This window comes from Clupea harengus, chromosome 7 (genome assembly GCF_900700415.2).
Source record: "Clupea harengus chromosome 7, Ch_v2.0.2, whole genome shotgun sequence".
NCBI classification, from domain to species: Eukaryota; Metazoa; Chordata; class Actinopteri; order Clupeiformes; family Clupeidae; genus Clupea; species Clupea harengus.
In genome coordinates this window covers 25,768,399-25,785,405 of record NC_045158.1, presented here as the reverse complement: position 1 = coordinate 25,785,405, position 17,007 = coordinate 25,768,399, and the positions used below count along the sequence as shown (strand labels likewise).

Below are 17,007 nucleotides of genomic sequence, written 5' to 3'. Positions count from 1 at the left end.
GTATTAAATCAGTGTTGTTGACGACAGGTCTGCGTGGAGATAAAGGCTTGGCTTCCACTGCAGGGAAGGAGGTTTTGAATAGCTGTTGCTGTGGCATAGATTGCAGTTACTGATGGCAGAGCAGTGTAAGACAGAGAGTCTATAGTCCATCAGAAAAAAAATGGATTATATTACAGGACGAAGAAGAACAAGACACATATCACCAAAACATATAACAGACTGAAAAGCAGTCTACACTAAAGTGCCATTGTTCCTGTATTCTCTCTCTGGTTTGAAAGAGGTTTGTAAGAGGCAGAGGTCTTTTATGAGGAAAAGTAGTCTTGTTAGTCTCCATGGAGTTTGTACACATGCTCCCTGCTGCTCTGGCCCTCACTGCAGCTGGTTGCCTGGGGAGGCCGGGGCCTGCAGCCAGAGAGGGACCCTCATCAAAAGGTCCAGAGTCTGCTGTCTGCAGCCAGAGAGGGACACTCTTCACAGGTCCACAGCCTGCTGTCTGCAGCCAGAGAGGGACACTCTTCAAAAGGTCCAGAGTCTGCAGCCAGAGAGGGACCCTCATCAAAAGGTCCAGAGTCTGCAGCCAGAGAGGGCCACTCATCAAAAGGTCCAGAGTCTGCTGTCTGCAGCCAGAGAGGGACCCTCATCAAAAGGTCCAGAGTCTGCAGCCAGAGAGGGCCACTCATCAAAAGGTCCAGAGTCTGCTGTCTGCAGCCAGAGAGGGACACTCTTCACAGGTCCACAACCTGCTGTCTGCAGCCAGAGAGGGCCACTCTTCAAAAGGTCCACAGCCTGCTGTCTGTTTCACCAGAACGGCTCATATAACAGCTCAGATTCATTGTTTCCGACATGACTATGCATTCATCACCGTTAAGATCTACTTTCTCTCAGTCAGATTTGTATCTTTTTGGCCTCATAGAAAACAGGTAACTTATTATCTTAGTGGTTGCCAGACCATATGATAGTCAGCGTTGTCTGTACTTGCCCTGTGACATGCCTATCCAGACCATATGATAGTCAGTGTTGTCTATAGTTGCCCTGTGACATGCCTATCCAGACCATATGATAGTCAGTGTTGTCTATAGTTGCCCTGTGACATGCCTATCCAGACCATATGATAGTCAGTGTTGTCTGTACTTGCCCTGTGACATGCCTATCCAGACCATATGATAGTCAGTGTTGTCTATAGTTGCCCTGTGACATGCCTATCCAGAGCATATGATAGTCAGTGTTGTCTATAGTTGCCCTGTGGCATGCCTATCCAGACCATATGATAGTCAGCGTTGTCTGATCTGTCTAATCTATTAGACATCACTGATGATACACTAATCTATTAGACATCACTAATCTATTAGACATCACTGAGTGTTGGTGACTGGTGTGTGTGACGGCAGTGTTGCTGACTGGTGTGTGTGTCGGCAGTGTTGGTGACTGGTGTGTGTGACGGCAGTGTTGGTGACTGGTGTGTGTGTGACGGCAGTGTTGGTGACTGGTGTGTGTGTGACGGCAGTGTTGGTGACTGGTGTGTGTGTGACAGCAGTGTGTGTGACTGGTTTGTGTTTAACAGCAGTGTTGGTGACAGGTGTGTGTGACGGCAGTGTTGGTGACTGGTGTGTGTGTGACGGCAGTGTTGGTGACTGGTGTGTGTGTGACAGCAGTGTGTGTGACTGGTTTGTGTTTGACAGCAGTGTTGGTGACAGGTGTGTGTGACGGCAGTGTTGGTGACTGGTGTGTGTGACGGCAGTGTTGCTGACTGGTGTGTGTGTGACGGCAGTGTTGGTGATGAGCACCTCCTTCATTCGATGTTACACACCAGTCCCTCGGTCATCACCTCCCTCCTGAGCTGTGCATGAGTGAGATGGAGACTCATGAATGCACTCCTGAGCTGTGCATGAGTGGGATGGAGACTCATGAATGCATTCCTGATGTGATTACGCTACCAAGAAAGGCTTAGGGGTAAACTCCATTGTTTTATATAAGCAATAGCTGATTATGACAGAAATTACCATTGCTTTTATTGTATGTATAATACACTCTCAAGCCAAGAATCATAAATAATTTGTAGCATCAACAGTCAACACTGAGGCTTTGGCCTCTGAACAGACTCAACACTGAGGCCTCTGAACAGACTTCTCAACACTGAGGCTTCTGAACAGACTCCTCAACACTGAGGTTTTGGCCTCTGAACAGACTCCTCAACACTGAGGCTTTGCTGGTTTGCTAGCTATGGCCTGAAGTGTTAGCTGCTCAGTCGAACACTAAGATGATTTGTACATGACCCAGCCTGATCACCCAGGACAGCGGGTTCCCAGGCTGAACTTTCTCTGACCCTCTCAAAGACTACTATGAGGTTTTTTGAGGGCAGTTGTACACATGGAGACTCTGGCATTGAGCCAGTGCTTTGTTGATGAACTGGTACCATCAGTTCATTCAGACTGGAGGTGAAAGCACCATCCCAGCCTCGTCCTGCTTGAGTGGGCAGAGCTTTTCATAGGGGGTGTATAGGCCACGCATTTAGCCGTGTTTCACAATGAGTCATTCATAAACCTAATGATTGGACACAGACTTTTTTTATACCAAGGCTACAACGCCACAACAGATTGTATCCAATGCAGAGAAACATCTTTGGTCAGAGCCCATCTACGGCCCTATCTAGAAATCCTCTGGGTATGTTTTATAGACTAGACCCATCTATGCCCTTGTGTGCTCTGGGGTTCTCTGGGATATTCTGGAGTGCTCTTGGATGTTCCAGTGTGCTGTTGGGTTTTCTGGAGTGTTCTGGAATGGTCTTGGATGTTCTAGTGTGCTCTTGGGTTTTCTGGGAGTCTCTGCTCTTGTCTGTACCCTAGAGTCTGGGGAATGACTGAAAAAGGAGCAGGAAGTCGAGGGGACACTGCAGTGTGTGACTGCAGGCATGAGCACATGATGGGGAGAGTCCCGAAGGACAGAGCACTCCACTCCCCGACAACAACACTCATCTTATCTCCCTAATAATACTAGAAATGTAAATAAACACAATGCTTTACAGATCCTGTATTTAAATCCAGTTAAGGCCAAGTTTTTAACCTTGTTAACATGTCCATATGCTGTTGTGTTTATGATACGTGGCATATCATGAGTTAAACAAGCAGTCAACTCCATGGCTATATATTTTCACCTTGGAACTGCAGTGTACCAATGTCTCAAAAACACAGAATCAAACAGCCTGGGTTTCATGCGTCTTATACCTAAGGAACCAATCCCGTCATCTCGTGGGGTGAGGCTTTCCATGTCATTAGCATAAGGCTACGTTGAGACGAGCGCTTTCAGAGGAGAAGCCAGGTGTTGCTGATCTGCATATTCATAGAGAGACACTTAAATTATCTCACTGTCTGTTCCCCAGGATTCACCTGACTCCAACCCTAACCCTAACCCAGCACTGTCTGTTCACCAGGATTCACCTGGGAAGCTGTACAACGAAAATGCTATGAGGAAATACAAACATAATTCTGTGCAAACCACTGACTGAGGAAAATCCATTTCCTTTTTTTCATTTGGTCAGGCACAATAAATGGATCAGACAAGAAAACATAATCACTTTATGGAGATTAAATGGTTGGTAGATATCCTCACAAATTATCATTGAGCAATACTGACATAATGAGAAAATATGGGCACTTGTAATGCCTGGCGTCATGCAGGTTTGTTTCTATAACAAACCAGAATGTCTACCAGCATTCATGTTGGCCCTTTATGTTTACAAAACAACTGTTTCTATGCAACCATCTTCTGCCCTGCAGGAATACGCTAATCTTATGTGCCGCAGTTCTGCTTAAGGCTTCTTCTTCTTGCCCCTGTCGCCATTGTGCTTGCTCTTAGGAGGGTTCAAGCACTAGGCTCTGTAAAGCGCCTTGAAACCATGTCATTGTTTTGGCGCTTTATAAATAAAATTGAATCAAATTGAATTAATCAGAATCCCCTTCAGCAGATCCACTCAGAAGGCTGTTATAGCAGATCCTCTCTATGCATCCCTCCCCACTACCAGCCCAATCTCTATGTATCCCCTTATTATAGCAGACTACACATCCCCATAGAGATCGTATAGCAGACTGTACCCATCCCATAGAGATCGTATAGCAGACTCTACACATCCCCATAGAGATCGTATAGCAGACTCTACACATCCTCATAAAGATCTTATAGCAGACTGTACCCATCCCCATCAAGACACCTTGAGACCAACCACAAGATCATCAGCTACAAGCATATACTTAAAGTAGACACTTCAGGCATTTCCATATTATTCACTAACTAATATCTGATAAATAAAGGTACATTGTAAAAAAATTGCTAAACAACAATGAATTGAGTGCAACAGTCCTTCCCTGAAGGTGCTGACATTTTAATCATAGTTGCAGTGCAATGGTGACATCAGTGGTCTGTATGACAAACGCTAACATTGTCCATTCTGCAGCCGTTAGCCAGTGATCAGCCTTGATATTCAAAGCAGCCCCTAACCCCAACCCCTAAACCCAACCCTAAACCCCAACCCCAAACTTAAACCCAACCCCCTAACCCATTTCCCACTAGAGAGGGTGAAAACAGGTATCACACAGCTGCCTTTAAATTCTCTACACTTTGCCTTCACTTAGAAAGTCTGGAAAGTCTTCTGTCTCTCTCTCTATTCTGACACATTTTGTCCTTGATCAGAATCGGCTCCAGGTAATGGCTAGTAAATAAGACATGGTCAATCACAGTGAATAGACATGGTCAATCACAGGGCGCCTGTCCCGGCATCAGGACCCTTCGGCCAGCTGCAGGCAGTGGCTGGAGTAGGAGTGGAGCTGATGTAGGGCCTGACGGGGAGAAAGAGCTCTGCCCTGTCTGCTACGCCTGGCCTCCAGCACTGCGGGGGCCTGCCTGTCTCCGTTTGGGGGGTGGGGGGCCGCTGGGGATGGGGGGTGAGGCCAGGCTGGGTTGGGGTCTGTGCAGGCCTGGTCTGGGTCAGGTCTGGCACCCCCTGCTGGCTCGCTGCTTTCACAGCTGCTGCTGCTGCTGCGCTCCGTGCAGAGGTCACGGCCGTTGACCTTCAGACTGCAGGAGTCCGCTACGCTGGTGCGGGTCGACGCCCGGGCGCTGCCGCTGCTCACGCTCGGCAGAGGGTCGTGCCAGCCCAGGACGTGGTGGCGGACAATCCTGCGGAAGGTGTGTCGGAACTCTCGTATGCTGTAGGCGTAGATGAAGGGGTTGACCACGGAGTTGCCGTGGGAGAAGAGGATGGCGAGGTACATGACCCAGGCGGGGGCGTGCTGGCACTGCGGGCAGAACAGCGTGAAGCAGTTGACGATGTGCAGCGGCAGCCAGCAGACGGCAAACAGCCCCACGATGATGGCCAGAGACTTGGCCGCGCGGACCTCCCTCTGCAGGGTCGAGCGGGACTTGTGCACGCCCGGCATGGCCTCCATCTTGATGCACTTCAGCTGACGCCGCGCCGCCATGAAGATGCGCAGGTAGATGGCCAGCATGAGGAGCAGCGGCAGCAGCACGCAGGCGAAGAAGTTGAAGTAGACCATGTAGTCCATCACCACCACCTCCTCGAACAGGCACCGCACCATGCCCGGCGGGCAGCTGCCATTGGAGGGCGGCGCTCCTGAGCTCACTTTGTGCCAGCCCAGCATGGGCGTCAGGCCGATGGCCACCGACAGCACCCAGCACACGCCAATCACGCCTCTGGCCCTCTGGCCCGTCACCAGACTGTTATACCTGCAGGGGAGAGGAGGAGACGTCTGGGTTAGCAGATTAGGGCAGCAGAGGAGAGAGGCCACAAGACATGACCTATAGGGTCCCTAGTCCACTAAGGACATGACCTATAAGGTCCATAGTGCACCAAGGACATGACCTATAGGGTCCATCACCTAGACTCACTTTCAGAGCCCATTCACCTTCCCAGGAATCTGCCCTGCTGGAGAGACAAGGTCTAGTCATACTGGGAATGAAATGGCAGCTTTCAAACACAGATGACCAAGGAGAGTAAATATGTGCTCTTTGTGTCCTTGTATGTGATCTGGCACGAGCACACACGCACACGCACACACACACACACACACACACACACACACACACACACACATCGGTCTCATCGTTATAATAAAAGTAAAGAATGCTGTCTGAAATGTCGACGCTGGAGAGCGCGCGTCTATTTTCAGACGGCCCTCCTGCATCAGTGTGGGAGCCCAGCTGAGGTCCTGGCTGCAGTCACATTCTCAAGATGTTAAAGTTCAGGAAGAAACACTGAGAAAACAAGTCCAGGCCACAGGGACACACTCAGTCACGCTGAGGGAAGACACAGACTCTCTTTCACACACACACACACACACACACACACACACACACACACAGTCTCATCTGTGTGGAGACATACAGTCTAGGTAGTATTTGAAGTCCCTCCTCTATGGCCGGTAGATGGAGGTAGGGGCATTGACCTCCAGCCAAGCAGACTGCGCTCAGGCTGATGCAGATGATCTGAAGGAGCCATCTGCGATGGTCATCTCTGGGCATGTCCAGCAAGGGACTCTGCACCCTGGGAATCACCACAGACATGGGGGCTGGATGTTCCCATTGGACTCAAGAACCCTTACATCCACCCAGGGTCAGGTTAGGGTTAGATAGTTAGTTACATCTACCCAAAAATAGCAGCACGACATTATTGCTCGTATCAGTGAGCTGTGCCTCTTTAATAGGCATTATTGCCTTAGAACAGTGCCTCTGTAATAAGCATTATTGCTCGTATCAGTGAGCTTTGCCTCTTTAATAAGCATTATTGCTCGTATCAGTGAGCTGTGCCTCTTTAATAGGCTTTAGTGCCTTAGAACAGTGCCTCTGTAATAAGCATTATTGCTCGTATCAGTGAGCTTTGCCTCTTTAATAAGCATTAGTGCTCGTATCAGTGAGCTGTGCCTCTTTAATAGGCTTTAGTGCCTTAGAACAGTGCCTCTGTAATAAGCATTTATGCTCGTATCAGTGAGCTGTGCCTCTGTAATCGGCATTAATGCTTTAGAACTGTGCCTCTGTAAGAACCCTAGCCCTAAACATGTAACACAGGTCTGCTTTACACCAGGAAACAGAGTGATGTAGAATGCTTGTTTCATGCAATGCTAATAAATAATAAATAATAATAAATAACACTCAACTTATGTTGGCAAGTACTTTCTTGAAGCCAAAGAAGCCTTCTTAGGATTCAAAACTCAGAACACTAATAGCAACAGTACCGTAGTCCTGCTGTTTCACACAGCACTGGAGCACCTGGAGCTAAAGAACACTTACATCCGTATTCTCTTTATATACTACAGTTCTGCTTTCAATACGATCCTTCCAGGCAAACTCATCTCCAAACTTCAGGACTTAAACCTCAATGCTACACTGTGTAACTGGGTATTGGACTTCCTGACCAATCGCACACAAAGAGTACAACTGGGGAAGCACCACTCTTCGAATCTGACCATCAGCACTGGCGCCCCACAAGGTTGCGTGCTCAGCCCACTATTATACACTCTCTACACCCATGACTGTACTCCCTTCTGCCCATCCAACTACATCTTCAAATTTGCAGATGACACAGCAGTGCTTGGCCTCATCTCCAACAACGATGAGGCTGCCTACAGGCAAGAAGTGGGAAACCTGGCAGTCTGGTGTTCTGAGCACAACCTCAGTCTCAACTTAAAGAAAACAAAAGAGATGATCATTGACTTCCGGAAGTCTGCCCAGCACAATCACCATCTCACACTCCACATCAACGGTGAAGAGGTTGAGTGAGTCACCTCTTTTAAGTTTCTGGGTCTAACGCTGACGGAGGAGTTGTCCTGGGACAACAACACAGCTTCCGTCATAGGGAAAGCCCAGCAACGCCTCTTCTACCTCCGGAAGTTGAGGAAAGAACACCTTATACAGAGACTACCGAGCAACTTCTACCGCTGCGCTATAGAGAGTGTGCTGACATACTGCCTGAACGTATGGTTCTCCAGCTGCACAAAGGCGGAGCAGGCAGCCATCCAGAGGCTGATTAAAACAGCAGGCAGGATCATCGGAGCAGAGCTGCCCGACATCTATTCCATCTCCTCCTCCCGTTGCCTGCAGCGTTCAAATCGCATCCTCACGGACCCTTCCCACCCTGCCCATTATCTTCTCCCGTTACTCCCGTCAGGGAAAAGGTTCAGATCGACAAAAGCGTGCACCTCCAGAATGGCAAAGAGCTTCTATCCTCGTGCAATAAGGCTTCTCAACAGCTCACCCAAAACCACCCCACCTCCCCCCTGGCCCGCCCCGCCCCCATGGACTGCACTCTTAACACTCTACCCTGCAACTATTGATGCACCTCAAAGTATATATATTTCTTTTTTAATTTACTCAGGGATATTTATTTATCTATTTATTAATTGTTATTTATTATTATTTAGCTGTGGCAGTTAATGTCCACAGCAACTTAAGTTTTTAGCTGTCTGTTGCTGCCTCTACTGTCTCGTTGTTTTTGTGACAATGACAAATAAAGTACTTTGAACTTTGAACATAACCCTGACCCTAACCCAGTACAGACACAGGACGGAGTCTCGCCTCCCTCCCCATCAACACCTCGTGCTCTGAAGGGCTGGTGTGTGTGACATGCTACAATGAGATCTCATGCTCAGATTTATGTGTCTTTCACCTGTGAAGGACTGCACACAAGGAGGTATCCACATCTGTGTGTGTGTGTGTTTGTGTGTGTGTGGGTGTGGGTATGTGACCTACCTGAGTGGGATCTTGATGGCAATGTAGCGGTCGACAGCTATGGCCAGCAGGCTGAAGATGGAGCTCTGCGTTAGCACCAGCACAAAGCAGGCGATGAACAGGCAGCCGTAGAAGCTGGAGCAGAAGCCTGTGCTGATGGCGATGGAGAAGGGGATGGCCAGGACGCCCACGGCGATGTCGGCCACCGCCAGTGACACCACGAAAAGGTTGGTGATGCTCTGCAGGTTGCTGTTGAGGGCCACGGCCCAGCAGACCAACACGTTGCCCAGAACGGAGAGCAGCGCGATCAGGAGCTCCAGCAGGATGTAGACAACCGAAGACGCATCAATCGGCATGGTGAGGGTCACACAGCACCCCAACGTCCGTCACCCCAGCAGCTCACCCTCACCTGCCCCCTCCAGACACACCAGAGGCTTTGCCAGTCAAGCATGAACCTCAGCTGGGTGTTTATACTCCAGACACTTCTCACGCTATTCCAGACTAGGGGATGGGCTCTGGGCTTGCTCTAATCTGTGTCACACAACACTGTGGATTAGGATTAGGGCACCCTTGTTTTTTTATAATCCAGATCCACAATTGATCAAAATGTCCTAATTTCCTCAGGCTTTCATGTCAACGCTCTCCAACGAGTCTCCAACCTCACGGTCCTCATTCCACACCTCTCTGTGTCTCGTGCTCCTCTGGTTCCAAGTCACATGATGGACGAGACAGGAGGTCTATGAGAGGGCAGAGCAACCACTGAAGTGTCAATCAATTGCAGACAGAGATTAAGAAAAAAAACATTCAGTCACTGTACAGCCTGTTTCAAAAGAGAAATAGTTTTATGATGAGTTATTTATGTTTATAATGACCAAAGGCTATGTGTGTACCCATCAATCTTCTTTGGAAGTTCCACACTATCTGGAACCTGTAACTTTGTGTGGCTTGAGTTTAATTCATGCCCTATGTATTTTACAGTTTACCTCAAGCACACTTTGTTTGACCAAACCCAATGCGACGGCAATGGTCATGTTACTGAGGGTTCATGTGTAAGTGAATTCAACTTGTTGCCAAGAGGTAAATATCTCAAAATAATTTTCCAATAATCTAGAGGAAGAGCATTGTGTACTCTGAATCTGATGTGTTCATTTGTTCCTTGAGTCTCCACGAGTTCCCCGGGTCTCCATGAGAGTGAAGAATGTGGAGTGTTCCCAGAGAAGAAAAGCCTCTGGCACAGAAACCGAATTATCATGACTCAATCAAAACCAGCATGTTGATTCTGAGGCACGTTTTGCTGTGCTGTCATAAAGCACGTGCAACAGGTTGATCTGCTTTTCCCTGCCTGTGACAGCGGAGAGGGAAGGAGCATCGCAAACACTTAGCCACTCAGAGTGAGTTCCTGGCCCTTGCGTGTTCCCACGCAGCATGCGATGCTCCCTGAGGACACCAGCTTTGAGAAACCAGCGGCTAAATTTAAACAGGTTTAAATAAAACCTGTCGCACAGAAAGACATTTTAAGACATCTAGTGTAGTGTATAGATTGACAATATCAACTAAAGTGTAATCCAACACGTCTGTTTAGCTAGTGTGATCACGAAAGACTTCATAGATCACACATCATACACAGTGTATGGGGATCCCGGGTACAGCATGCGGCGAGTGATGTGGCTGTTGCCAACCAGTTGTGCACTGTTGTTTTATCTTGCCACCCTTGCTATTTCTTGTATAACTAAAATTCCCATGCACCATGCCAGCCAACCATAACTAAACAGAACTCATCAAAACAAAACAAAATCTTGCCAGGCAGCCTCTCCTCCCCTTTATCATATTATGCTAATACTGACACTGCTAAAGTGGCAGCCAATCTCTGCCCACTGTCTCCATTCTTCCCCCCCCACACACACACACACACACACACACACACACACACACACACACACACACACACACACACACACACACACACACACACACACACACACACACACACACACACACACAATCCTAGTCTAGACTAGCTCCACTGTGGGATGCTGCTGTAGTCTCTCCACCTGATCTACTTCCAGAAACCCTCTGCCTACACCTATCCATCCCCACCACACGGTCATGCATTCATTCTACCCCGCTCATGATACATCTACATACTCTGTGCCAGCCTATTCACCCGTAATGTAAATAATTGGCCCCATCAACATAGTTTTCTGTTTCAATGCTCTACTTACCCTTGTAGTAACCTAACGAGCACACTCTATACCCACTAAGCTGTTCTACAATACTTGAATGCTCTCTCCCCAATCTATACACTATGCATTTTGTATATACCATCTTTATGTTTGTATATATCGTGTACATTTGCCACATAGCATGCTTATCCTGAATTCTAGGTCACATCCAGGTCTATGTGGAGGGCAGCAATCAGTGCCCAGGTGAGTGGGGGAGTCAGTGCCCAGGTGAGTTGTGCAGTCAGTGCCCAGGTGAGTGGAGCAGTCAGTGCCCAGGTGAGTGGAGGAGTCAGTGCCCAGGTGAGTGGTGCAGTCAGTGCCCAGGTGAGTGGAGGAGTCAGTGCCCAGGTGAGTGGGGGAGTCAGTGCCCAGGTGAGTTGTGCAGTCAGTGCCCAGGTGAGTGGAGCAGTCAGTGCCCAGGTGAGTTGTGCAGTCAGTGCCCAGGTGAGTGGTGCAGTCAGTGCCCAGGTGAGTGGAGGAGTCAGTGCCCAGGTGAGTGGTGCAGTCAGTGCCCAGGTGAGTGGAGGAGTCAGTGCCTAGCATACCTGCCAACTCTACCATTTTTTTTCTCCCGTATTCTGACCCACCTCCCGCCCCCCTCAAGTTGTCATTTCTCCCGGTAATCTCCCTTATTTTACGTTTATGTCAAAACGATATTAATAATCAAATCAAAATGTTTGTCCAATCTTCTAAAGTTATCAGATCATGTATGAAACGCAATCATGTCTTACACAATAAATACACTATACCATTTTCAACACATTTGTCAATCTGGCAACCTACATCCTATTGCGCAGTTGATCTTTCTGCGCAAGCTATTGACGCGGAAAGTTGAAACTGCAAGGGAAAGGGAAAACGGCAGAAGGCAATGCCGGTGTACCACCGAAGAAGGTGAAATATGTTTGTAAATTTAAGTCTAGTTGAACAGAAGAGTTTCCATGCATATCGAACAGTCATCTTTCTGACTTTTAATTCACCTAACTGAGCAAAATTTTGTATAAGAATGAAGTACATTCAGCATTTTTTAAGTAACCCTACTGATAATACGTTTGCAAATGTGTTCATACTGTGTAGTGACAAGGCTACGGTGCTTGTTTCCTCGACTGAGACTTGATCCTGATAAGCTGAGAGAGGAACTGACTACTACCAGGTTGCAGACAGCAAGGAGTTACCTCAGGAACAGAGAGTAGACAGATTCTGGGGCCTTGTAGGGAAAGATGAGCGCTTCAGTCAGCTGACTAGGCTGATGAAGGCATTACTTTGCATTCCACATAGCAATGCCTCGTCAGAGAGGACTTTCAGTATGGTTAAAAAAATTGTTACAGCGAATAGAACAAGTTTAAACAACAGCACTTTGTGCTCTCTCTTGTCTTGCAAAGTAAACTATACTAGGCCTCCTTCAAAGTACACCCCATTTAAGACAACACTTAGGGCAGCCATCTCAGCCACCTCCATGTAGAATACCACAAAACAGTAGTTTTAAATTATAATGCATATCCTGAGACCTGTTTCAGGCTTACATCAACTGTTGTGATGTTCATATGAATGATTTTGTTGTAATAAAAAATGTCATGAATAAGTTATTGCAATAGTTAGTTATTATAATAATAAATAAGTAATTGTGAATACATTCATTGTGAATACATACATAATAATAAATAAATACATTTGTTGTTTCTAATAAATACAGTTACAAATACATATAGATATACTGAAGACTACATAATACATAATAAATACGTTGTCTATAAATACTTATATGCACAACATCCCTCAAAACCAACATTTGCCCGCCTCTGCCATCCATGCCCCCCTAAAAACTCCCCACCTACCGCTGCCGCAATCTCCCGGATTTTGCTACTCAAATGTTGGCAGGTATGGTGCCCAGGTGAGTGGGCGAAAGGCCTATGTTGAGAAGGCCGGCAGTGCCCAGGTGCGTGGGGCAGTCAGTGCCCAGGTGCGTGGGCCGGCAGTGCCCAGGTGAGTGGGCTAAAGTCTTTTGTTGCCAATTGCAATAGGTTTGATTTTTAGGTCATTTCACATTAAACTTACGTGTTACATGACACAACTCTGAACTTGACATGAGTAAGGAATAAGAAAGAGCACTTTAATCACAGACGTGGGAGGGGAAAAGGGGAACTGGAATCTCACATAGCCAGACCACACTATTCAATAATAATCAGATACACCAGGAAATAGAAAACACCAACCAGACACTATGCTTCACAGAATTTCTAAAAACTGACTCAAATATGTTTAAGCTGAGGTCTTACTATACATTATATCATTACAATCGCATTGGGTGATTAATCATATTCAACACTGGATATTCTGGTAAACGACTTAATAGCTATTTGAAGTGAAACCTGTTGGTCAATGTTAACACAAGACTGTCACAGCAGTTTTACACGAGTTAACTCCTGTCGTTAAAAACGAACTAGGCTTTTCGTAATAAAGGAAGCATCTTACCTCATATCGAAGACGATGCGGAAACACTTTTTTTATTGTAAAAAAAACAACTGCGCCTTCCGTAAGGCAGAAAATACTAGAAACTCCCTTTTCAGCTTAAAATATCATAATTAAACATAAACACGCGACGGACTCAAGCTATTCGAATATCCGAGGCAAAAATCAACACGAGTTACCAATCACTTCGTGGATGCTGATGACTTGGTATGCGATCTGTTCTCCGGGCAGTTGTGAAGGACCACTTTGCCTCACAGTCATCCAACGTGCGCGCAGGAGAACTACGGACACGCTTCTAGTTCCTCTGCGCACCGCCGGGGGATGTGCAAGGCAGTTGTGGGCAATGGCTCACGACGTCCTCGGCTTTGTAAGAAAATCTAGGCCATTCCGGCAAACTTTGATAATTTCCCCACGTTGTTTAGCAGGTTATTGATGTGCAGGATTCTATCCGATGTGGCTGAGGCACCAAACGCAAGCATTTTATTTTGACCGGTTTAGCTAATTTTGCGTGTTTATCTTCAAGATTCACTGGGACTGGGATTCATTAAACTGACACAAATCAGTGAAAAACTTTGTTGGTGCAGTTTTTTTTAATATTTCTAAACAATATAAATACACACATAATTCTACACTCCAACATCAATCAACTGCCAGGGGTGACTCAGTATTGAACATATCTATTTTCCAAAATAGATTTACTTATTTAAAAAAACACAATATATATATATATATATATATATATATATAAAAGAGAAAAGTCTCTGCTTTCTCCGGAAGAATAAAGGCCATACGAGAGGTCGAAGGCTGAAATGAAAGCATCACTTCTTTCGAGGTGTGGTTGACAGCCCAATCGCCATTTAACCTGCAGCATCGGAGCAGAAAAGGTGTAAGCATGAAACCCAAAGGCTGGTCAAACTCTGTCACAGCCATCACATGACATGAATGACCTTAGTAGGCCTCGCTGATGGTGCGCTCGCATCTTACATCCACAATAAAGTAGAGAAGAAACTACAGGAAGGATCTCTCCGTGTAATCCAGAGGTGGCATTAAAGGCAGTAGACCAGCTGTGTGCTTTGAGCACAGCCTGCACACACACATGGTGAGATGCTGTTCATGAGCCGCAATACACACATTCAAGGAACACATTCACATTACACATCAATCTAGCAACAGTTGAAGCGCAGCTGCCAAAGCCACTGAATTCCATTCATCTGAAATGAAGCTGCAATTTGCTGCCTTCATGCTTAGCATAGAGTGGATCATCACATGCTTACCATACATACAGTGGATAAACTCATGCTTACAATACATACGGTGGATCATCTTGTACAAATTGGTACCAAATTGCTTGTTTGCTCTAGTCGTTTTCTTAGCATGCTGACATTGCAATTACATAAAAGGTAGTTGAGGCAACCAAAACTAGCATTCTGTTAAATGTATGGCAAAGGCACTTGCATGAAATTACATCCAGTTCTTCAGTCATGCCATATGGACACCATGATGTCATTCTCCACACTGCATGACTCCAATTACACGATGTCACACCACTGATCCTGATATCAGTGGAATGTGAAGGGTTGTTGCTAGGTAACACTGCTAGTTCACAACGTTATTTATATCAAATCAGGTTACTCAGCTTTAACTATGCAGTGTCAAACGTGACATTTTTGTTATTTAACGTAATGTTAAACTTCAATGTAAATAACTTCCATTACTGTTAAGGTTAACAACCTTAGCCTGCAAAAATGCAACACCAGCAGAAGGATTTAGCATTTCAGCAATGGACATGATTTTGGGGATGAATTATGGAATGTGAAAAGCAAGTCAGTATTAACTTTTGGCAGAACAGCTCCTTTCACAGGATGTAAATAATGACGATGGCACTTTCTCTGAGCATAATAAATTGTCAAATTGACAAGTCAGGGTTTACCTGAATAAAAGCTGGAGACTCCTGCTATATTACTAAGGACAACCTTATATCATTCAGAATAATACGACTGACTTTCACACTGCATCTATCCAGAACACGAGCTGTGTGTGTGTGTGTGTGTGTACTGCACAGAATCAAGACTGTTTTCAAAAGTCTGCGCCTAACCTGACCCAGGATACACAGAGCTATTCTTTGTTCTACCAGGCATGCTCACACGATCAGGAAGAGTCTGAGCCTAACCTGACCCAGGATACCCAGAGCTATTCTTTGTTCTACTAGGCATGCTCAAACGATCAGGGCAGGCAGCTAGAGGGGAGGAGTCTAAGCTGATAGTTAGAAGCCAGTGATGCTCTGAAACATCACACACACACACACACACACACACACACACACACACACACACACACACACACACACACACACACACACACACACACACACACACAGAGATATCTCCATGGCCTGAAGGAAACAGATATTAAATCAACACCACCCACAGCAGTATGACTATGAGAAGGACAGAAGATAGTAGCCATAAAAAAAAAAAAAATGGCCGCCATGCTAAACCACACACATGAATACGCAGAGTTAGTCCTGAGAATGTTTCAGGTGTTGAAGCATTAAGGCACACTCTCAAGTAAACAAGCACAAAGACGTATATATGGCACACACACACACACACACACACACACACACACAGAGAGAGAGACATACGCACGCACACAGCATAATCACAAGGAGACTGCATCTACATGGAGATTACACAATACTGATTAAGACTGTACACACAATACTGATTAAGACTGTACACACAAGGGCATCCTGACAAGTTGCCTTTTTAAAACCAACGTGTACCCATAGGGAGATTCCAATGAACTAAAAACGAGGAGACAAGACCTAACTTTCTTCATGTTCTCCTCAGCAAACTAAAAAGTCCTGCTTTTTAGTGATTCTTTAGAAAAGACAGTATCCTAGATTATGCTTTAGAAACTGTTAGCTATACTAGGTGACTAGCTCTTAGGATGCAGCATGAATTATACGGTTAGCTATACTAGGTGACTAGCTCTTAGGATGCAGCATGAATTATACGGTTAGCTATACTGGGTGACTAGCTCTTAACATACTGCATGAGTTATACTGTTAGCTATACTGGGTTCCTAGCTCTTAGGATGCAGCATGAGTTATACTGTTAGCTATACTGGGTGACTAGCTCTTAATATACTGCATGAGTTATACTGTTAGCTATACTGGGTTCCTAGCTCTTAGGATGCAGCATGAGTTATACTGTTAGCTATACTGGGTGACTAGCTCTTAATATACTGCATGAGTTATACTGTTAGCTATACTGGGTTACTAGCTCTTAATATACTGCATGAGTTATACTGGGTTACTAGCTCTTAATATACTGCATGAGTTATACTGTTAGCTATACTTGGTGACTGGCTCTCCTTCATTCATTACAGGCATAACCTGTGATGGATTCACTTAACACTTAAGAACTCAATATATATACATACTCAAGTCACCTTTAAAATATGAATGTGAGTGCAAATGTTACCTCAGGCACCTTTAAAATGAGTGTATCAATGTTACCGGAAGCACCCTATGAGCTTTGCTATTTAAAACTTGAATGTTACTGTTCATTTAAGGTGTGCA

The 17,007-nt window shown here is 45.9% G+C and overlaps 1 protein-coding gene across 1 annotated transcript; it reads right to left on the bottom strand.

Moving 5' to 3' along the window:
- Positions 1-4,498: 4,498 nt before the first annotated feature.
- adora2aa (adenosine A2a receptor a) lies at positions 4,499-15,747 on the bottom strand. Its single transcript, XM_012840148.3, has 3 exons — positions 13,425-15,747; positions 8,755-9,470; positions 4,499-5,736 (listed from the first exon to the last, which is right to left on the bottom strand). Exons 2-3 carry the CDS (start codon positions 9,087-9,089, stop codon positions 4,770-4,772), a joined length of 1,302 nt encoding a protein of 433 aa, XP_012695602.2. The 5' UTR covers positions 9,090-9,470; positions 13,425-15,747; the 3' UTR covers positions 4,499-4,769.
- Positions 15,748-17,007: the final 1,260 nt, after the last annotated feature.